The 8,067-nt window shown below is 48.2% G+C and overlaps 1 protein-coding gene across 3 annotated transcripts in view; it reads left to right on the top strand.

The window, feature by feature from the left end:
* Positions 1-740: 740 nt before the first annotated feature.
* The window catches only part of LRIG1 (leucine rich repeats and immunoglobulin like domains 1), a 122,646-nt gene continuing 115,319 nt past the window's right edge, over positions 741-8,067 (top strand). The window contains exon 1 of one of the 3 annotated variants that reach the window (XM_058437142.1): positions 741-1,593. In XM_058437142.1, the coding sequence (XP_058293125.1) occupies positions 1,376-1,593 (218 nt within the window). In that variant the 5' untranslated portion in view covers positions 741-1,375. The remainder of the gene's footprint in view (positions 1,594-8,067) is intronic. The other 2 variants (XM_032149454.2, XM_032149453.2) reach the window with 2 other exon arrangements.

The raw sequence follows: 8,067 nt of genomic DNA, 5'->3' as shown, positions 1-8,067 counted from the left end.
CACTCCCGGCCGAGGGTGCACCTTTGAGACTAGGTTTCTGCACCACACATTCATTTTGGTAATCAAGGACATATTGCTGGATTTAAGACATGAAGAACAAGTCAGGAGAAGATGCTCCAAGCAGTTTGGGGAGGAAGGGGACCAGGCCTAATGAAATAACCAAGGATGTCCCAGTCAGGAAGAAATGTGTTAAGTTTTAAACCTGTGTCTTCGCTCTTGGAAGGTACCTGGAAAATGGACGCGGGTTTGCTTCTAATCTGCAGTCCTGCTTGCAGCCTGAGGAGGACGTAAAAAGCCTTGGGGCCAGAGAGCTCCAAAACGGGGGCGTTACCCTCTTAACTTTCTCTCCTCTTCTTGACGCAGAGGGCATATCTTCACGCCTCCTTTCCCCAGCCCGCGTTCCCGTTCTCCAACAACAACCTGTGTGTCTCCTTTAAGAGGCGGGGGCCGTCCCTCCCTTTCTCCTCCCAGTCTCCCGCCCTTCACACCTTGGGTGGGAAAAGAGTGTGGAGGCGGGGTAGCCGGTGAAGCGGGAGGGGCGGGATCACGGCGAGCGCTCCAATGGCCCTCGAGTCTGGCCACGGTGGACTCCGGCAGCCAATGAGCAGCAGGCGGGGAGGCGTGGCGGGGCGCTGTTGCAAAGCATCCAACGTGGGCCAGCAGGCGGCCGCGGCGTGCGGAGCCCAGGGGGTGTGTGCGGGCGAGCGGCCGGGGGCGGGGCTTGGGGGACCAGCCGGGGCTGGGCCGCGGGGAGGCGAGCAGCAAGCGGCTGATTGTTCGGCCGCGAGGTCGGCGGGACTCTTGCTGCGCGGAGGAGCCCTGCGGAACTGGAGGCTGCGCGCGCGCGCCCGCTCTCTGCCTGCGGCGTGGGGACAGCGAGGCGGACGGGGGCCTCCCAGCGCGAGGCCGGCCGCGCCGTCCAGCCCGAGGTCTACGGCTTTGCGCTCCGAGCCGAGAGGAAGATGCCTGCCGGCACCGAGCTCGGGCTGCGGGGCTGAACGCCTGCCTTCCAGGCGCAGCGGCAGCACTGCCCTCGGCCGGTGTCGGTAGCGGCACTCGGCGTGCCCCGGGCGGACGAGGAGCGCATGCTGGGTACCCCTTGCCCGAATCGGCGGAGTTCGCAGCGAGCGCGAGCGGGCCGGCCGGCCCGGATGGGCGCGGGGTTTGCGGCCCCCGCCGGGTGCTGCGGAGCGGCCCGGACACCGGGAGCCCGCTGAGTGCCGGAGCCGCGGCCGCAGAGAGAACTTGGGGCGGGGGCCATGCCCCGGCGCGGAGTCTAGAGCCGAGCGGAGCGCCCCGCGGGCCCGCCCGCCTCTGCGGCTGTTCGGGTCCTCACAGTCCCCGCGCCCGGAGTTTGCAGCGCGCTCCAGACAAGATGGCGCGGCCGGTCCGGGGAGCGCTCGGGGCCCCGCGCCGCTCGCCTTGCTTTCTCCTTCCCTGGCTGCTGCTGCTTCGGCTGGAACCGGCAACCGCGGCGGCCGGCCCGCGGGCGCCCTGCGCGGCCGCCTGCACTTGCGCTGGGGACTCACTGGACTGCGGTGGGCGCGGGCTGGCGGCGTTGCCCGGCGACCTGCCCTCCTGGACGCGGAGCCTGTGAGTGCCGCCCTTTCCGCCCTCTCTGCGCCCCGGGGCTCTGTCACTTGGGGACGGGGCGGCGGGGGTTCGTACTCAGGGAGGGGGTGCGGACTGGGTTGTGTGTGTGTGGGCGTGCTTGCGCGTGCTGGAAGACTGTCAGGTTGGGGTGGCGGAGGGGAGACCCTGCGTGGAGGTCCGGGGGAGTAGGCATGCGAGAGAGCCTGGAGGAGAAGAGCGTGCCTCGTGGGGTCTGGAGACGAGCGAGCGTGGGTCGTAGAGGTTTGGGGGTTAGCCAGCACGCGTCGTGCGGGCCATCAGGGGGTTGGGGAGTGGGAGTCTGGAGCTGAGTGTGTTTGCGGGTGAGTGGGTGGGAAATGTCTGGAGCAGAGTGTGAAGAAGTCTATGTGGGGGTATGTGGGTGCGTTTCCTTTTCCTCTCCCGTAATCCAACTCTGGTGTGTGAGCTCCTTGGTCTTCCAGTGGGTAATGAATGAAGATGGCTGTTGGCTCCAATCTTTCGTTTACATTATTTATTACTTGATACTGTGTGTAGCCGTCTCCTGACCCCCGAAGACCGTGGTGGCCTGACTTGCTTCTCTCTGCGGGGCAGAAGGCAGTCTTCCCCCGAGGACCCCTGAGTTAGAGGGCTTTGACAGTTCCTGGCGACTTGTGAGTGCTGGGAGTTTGTCCTTTTCCGCCTGGTTGGCATTTTACGGAGCTGTGTTCCAGACCCTTCCTGTATGTTCCCTAGGGCCCCATTGGGCTTGGTGATCCAGTGGGGTGGGGCCCACCCTCAAGACTGTCTCCTCCATAAATGGTGCAAATGAGTTTTGGAGTAGTGCTGCTTCAGGAGAGGGTGCCAGGGGCTTGGCTGATTTAAGCAGTTTCTTTCACCCGAAAGAGGTTCTTTTCTGTGCTGTCAGGATGTGGGCCTGTTAGGACTTAGTGGGACACTTCTTACAGGAGATTTGGCAGGAAAAAAAGGCATTAGACTTCTGTAAACATGGTAGAGTAGAACAGTCTTCTTTTACTTCTAAAAAACCTGGTCCATGAGTCAAATCCTGTTCAGTTATCGGTAATTAGCATCTCCGCAGAACCATTAGTACCTTTCCAGAAAAGGCCTAGCTTAAATAGTCCGCATTTCGGTTGACTAATTGGACATTTTTCCTAGAACATAGGAAAGGCACAGCAGTAACCTCAGGCATGACTATGGCTGTTTTGAAAAGAGAAAACTGGTGTCACAAGTTGTAACCAGCACCTGTGGCTTAAGAAAATGTGGCCTGAGTTCTGACTGCCGTGAAGGGAAGAAAAGTTAATTCCTTTTAAATGTAAAGATCCTGTAGCTCTCAAAATGGGGCACGAATCTTTAACTTGGCCCCAGACACTGCTCTATGAACAAGTACTACAGAGTTCTGAAGACAACCAGGACCGTTTAGTTACAGTTAGGTTTTCAATATCTACTTCTATGGCATTTACTGAGTTAGTGAAAATCAGTGGTTGTAGGGTGGAGGCAGAGCTGTGTTAAGTACTGGGAGATAGAGCCCAGTATTGTCCTTAGGTAGTATCTTATTTGGTCTGGGGTATTGTGATTTTTCCCTTACATACGGTATTTTTTTTTTTTTTAATAGAATCATGTGGGCAGAATCAGATTAACTTCTTAAGTGTTCACCTGTTGGAAGAGTGACTCCCAATGCCATGTGTCAGTGGCATTGTGGGGAAGGCACTTAGTTCCACAGCAGTAACTTCCCAGAGAGGACAGGGTGTCCTCTTATTTGCACTTTGCTATGGTCACAAGATCCACTTTGCCTTGCCCTTTAATTTTTGGAGCAAACATACTGGTTATTTCTTTAGGCTTTCTGTTGCCTAGGAGTGACATTTCACGTGGCATAAATACCTTCAAAATTGAAATCCTTCTCTTTTACTCACACATTTGATGATCGGTAAATACCAAAGTGGGTATTTTGAGCATCAGTAGACTTTAGTATACTGATTATGGTGTTGACCGATTCGATTTTAAGATATGAGCAGCGTGATTTCTGGTTAGTATGTAGCAACACAGTGTGCAGTACAAAATGGCTATCCTTTGAAAAATATTTGTGAAGTTATCTTATTTCTGATTAAGGACAAATCAAGCAAATGTGTTCTTTTTTTCTAGACTTCAGACTTCTGAATTTAAATCATTAGTCTCCATGAGTCTTATTCTGGAATTTCCATAAGAGTATTTATATGGTTTTTATTCCTGGCTAAGATTCAGCAAGACTTTAGGGGAGAAAGTGTCTGTATATGATATAATGAAATATCTTGTAGTTTCACCAAGTTTACACGCTCTAAGCCCACGGTGTCTAGAAAATGCTTTGAGTTAGTTTATAAATCCATGAACTGGATTTACTGCAGCTAGTTCAAACAACTTCAGGCTGTGGGTTTGAGATAGCAGAGGACCTGTGGCTTTATGGGACCTTTTTTTTTTTTTTTTTTTTGCAAACTGTGTGTCTAATGTGGAAGTTGCTTCTAGGCCTAATATAAGAAAAGTAAAACTTGTAAATAGTGAACGTAAATGCAGTGTGAATAGAAGAAACAGAATGGATAATGATAATCCGTTCATTTCTGGGGCCTGAGGATAACTTTTCAGCACAATAACTTATAGTTGTAGTAGTCAAGCCATAATTTGAGTCTCCCAGCCCATTACGTAGGTGAGATTGGCATGGTCCAACTAGCACATTCATAAATAGCACCAAGCCACTGCCAAGCCTTATTCCAACTTCCCAGAACCTGAGAAGAAGTTGAACTTCTTAGAACTCAGATATTTGCTTTCTTTGAAATTATTTTTGAGAGCATGGCTTCAGAAGCTATTTAAGAAGTATTAAATACAATTTACCTTAGACTCTTACCTGTGCCATAAATTTGAGCAGTGTTTAGTCACAAAATGTTGCTAGTTTAAATGTCCTGCGAGCTGAATGGTAGCCCATTGGGTTGGGATTAGGAAGGCAGGCCTAGAGGAAGAACAAACCCTGGTTTTTGTTCTCAGTGTGGAGTGAAGATGACAGAGCATTCAAAAGCAAGGATATTCACAAAAGTGTATACCAAGTGTGGTTATCCTAAGCCACATTAAGATGAGTTTATTGATTTGGATGTCTTTGTACTATGTGTTTGCAATACCAAATCAGTTAGCTTAAATCTAACCTTGCCAGTTTTGGCAAAGAAGTGGTGCTTATGATTACATTAGAAAATAAACACCAACTGTGGTTGCCATTGTAGTTGGGAAGCAAAAAAGGCCTTCGTCTTTCAAATTTTACAGCTGTGCTGGAAGGCCCAGGTGTGCAGGGTGTTGTGAATTAAGGGTTTGGAAAATACTTTCCATCCTGTTTATGCAAATTAAGTTTAAAGTGCAGATCACCAAATTGTTCTAGAAGCTAAACTGAGATTCATGTTTTTTTTTTTTAAGTAGATTGTTGTATGGATGGTCCTGAAATATTTCCTTCTCCATATCACTTAAACTCAACAGACTCTGAACATCTTCCGATTTGTGGGACAGGGAAAGGGTTGTTTGGAATAGGGAGCATTTTAAACACAGGTTAATTGCCAAGAATACAGTCTGAAAGGTGCAAGTGCTCTTAGAGTTTCAGGGAACTTTAGCTTGAGCTCAGAGTCCTTTTCTCTTGCAACAAGTGTCTTCCCTCTTGATGGGGGAGAACTTGTCTGTTGATAGCTCTCTGACAACTTTTTTTTTTAGTAAGGTGAGGTTTCTGGCAAATAATATTGGTTGTCGTGAGAAAAAGGCACACTGTTTAAGTCTTGCTGATGTGAAATTGTGGGCATAATATCTATTCTCTGAGTACTGCTAAAGTAGGAAGTGTCCGGAGATCCCCAGCGCCCCATGTAAATTAACTCCGTATTGGCACACAATGTCCCTCTTGCCTTTAGGACATGTCAGAACTGTTCCTGCCCCGCTTTTCAAGGGACTGTTTTAAAAAGTAGTGTGTTGTCTCTTTGCATAATTGTATTTGGTTACTAGGTTTTACAGACTTTGGACTTTTGAACATATTATCAGCAGTAATTCTTGGAACCATCTTCAGAAAGATGAAGAAACGTTAAGTGTAGTGTGATGAGAGCTGGTTCCTAGTGGATGTCCTCATGTCCCATCTCCCCAGCTCTTCACCGTTAGCTGAAAGCTTTCCTCCCTCCAGTGTTAATTACTTTGCCTGGGTTCTCCCTGCAGCTTCCCTGAGTCCATTGGGACGGCCTCTGGCTGACCTTTCTCTCCCTCAGACACCGTGATCACAATGAACGGGCCTCTCCCGCTTCTGCAGGGGTGTCTCCTTGGTGCGAAGTCTTTTCAGCATCCTCTGTTTCAGGGTGGACAGGAATGCAGGAAAGAGCACTGGGGTTTTGTGTGACTTAACAATGCACCTGGCCCAGTGCTGTGCACCTGCTAAAGCCCGAAGGTCTGTTAGGAAGGCTGGGTGGAGGTTGTTTAAAATAGCCTATAGTTGTTTAAAAAGTGGCATCCACAGGAGAGGGAAATCTAGAAGAGGGATTCATTGAATTGAAAGTTGTTATATGCAATAAAGGATGTAGGTTGTACCAGAGTCTGTCTTCTTTTCCTCGTTTGTTTTAAACATAAAAGGGATTCCTCTGACCTACCCCATAGGTAGAAGGACTTTAAGTTTCACGAGCAAGCCTAACTTTCAATTCCTTTTGAATGAGCTATGTGACATTTACCCACTGGGTACGTTCCCCCTCCTCAGTGACTGCAATTTGAAACCCTGGGGGTCTTTTAAAAGCGAACAGGACTCTGGGCCGTGTTAATATTCAGAGCTGTTTACAATGGATGCAGTTTCAAAGGCTGATGGCATTGTCTTGAGACAAGAGGGAGGAGGGGTGAAGGAAAAATTCCCAGGCAGGGAAGGGCAAATATCTAAAAATCTCCAGTGTTTACCAGCCTGTGGGAAATTTAGGGACCGTTACTGTTATTTTTTATGACTTAAGCATGACACTGAGCCACTAGCGTTCATTCTGTCTACCTCATGGCTTCAGTTCTTGTATGTCAATTACGTGATTATCTTCTGCTTTTGTTTCAAGTTAAAGTGTGGAAATTGGCAAGAAACTCAGAACTTATCTCCTCTGCAAAGAAATAGGGCACTTTGAAGACCAGCGGTTAACATTTTTATAATAGTTTACCTCTGGGACCTGCGTTTATGTTTTGCTCAAAGAATTTGATATAGCTGCACAGTTTAGAAGGGCAGTCCCGACTGACCAATTAATTGTCCAATTATGACTAGGACAGAAGTTTTTTTGCTGAAGTACTTGATACATGACCATTGTTATTACGCAAAATGAATGGATCAATAAAGATTGCAGAAAAAATTTGCAGTTTATTGATGGTCTAATTTCTAATTTTAAGTTGGCAATTAAGTTGGCAATTCGTGTCTCTTTAGTAGGGGGTGGTGGGTATGCTTGTGAACTTTTCTTATACAAAGGCTTTTTGCTTTATATGTTCCTGTATTCTTATATTTTGTATAATTTGTTATCAATAGTTTTTACTCGAGTACTTTATGCATAGTCTTTTGAAACACAAGTTATAACTTCAATCTGTTCATAGAAGTGATTCATTTTTTTAAGCTGTTTCTCCATTTCACTGGGTTTTATACTTTTCATTTCCTGCCTTTAGTTCTTTATATCTTCTAAATGGGCATTTGCTACCCAGCTGGTCTCCATTTGGGTTATTGACTGGGGGAGAGAATGGGCGAGGGACAAAGCTTTCCTCACCTTTACTATGTTAAATATGCAGGGGCCCTTGCCCCTGGTGGTCACACCCAACTGACACTCTTCATTAAGGAGTGGTGGTGAAGGGGTTGAAAGTTAATTCTATGGTCCATCCCTTGCACCTCCAGTCTACAGCTACATGTGAGATTTTGGGCAAACCTCTTCATGTCTAAAAAGACAGAAAAATGCTCTATCTTACAGAAGCTGTGAGGACAAAGTTAGATAATGCCTATATTTAGCTAGGTTCCTCAACTTGGGTGCATCAACTTTATGATGATTCTGGAGCACAATTTGAAGGTTAAAGGCCTCAGTAGCTCCAATGTATTATCCTGTCTCACAGCCAATCTCTCCAAGCCAGATTCCTTCCTTCCTTCTTCCCTTCCCCTTCCCCTTCCTCTCCCCTCCCCCCTCCCTTCCATTCCCTCTCTCTTTTTCTCTCTTTCTCTTTCTTTCTTTTCTTTTCCTTTTCTTTTCTCTTTTTCTTTCTTTCTTTTTCTTTCTTTCATTTTCTTTTTCTCTTTTTCTTTTTTCCTTTCTCTCTTCCCTTTTCTTTTTTCTTTCTTTCGCTCCCTCCCTCCCTTCCTTCCTCTCTCCCTCCCTCCCTTCCTCTCTCCCTCCCTCCCTTCCTCTCTCCCTCCCTCCCTTCCTTCCTCTCTCCCTCCCTCCCTTCCTCCTTCCCTCCCTTCCTTCCTCTCTCCCTCCCTCCCTTCCTTCCTCCCTCCCTCCCTTC

This window comes from Hylobates moloch, unplaced genomic scaffold, assembly GCF_009828535.3.
Source record: "Hylobates moloch isolate HMO894 unplaced genomic scaffold, HMol_V3 SCAFFOLD_4, whole genome shotgun sequence".
NCBI lineage: Eukaryota > Metazoa > Chordata > Mammalia > Primates > Hylobatidae > Hylobates > Hylobates moloch.
The sequence above is the reverse complement of the archived record's forward strand: the minus strand, read 5'-3'. Positions and strand labels throughout refer to the sequence as shown.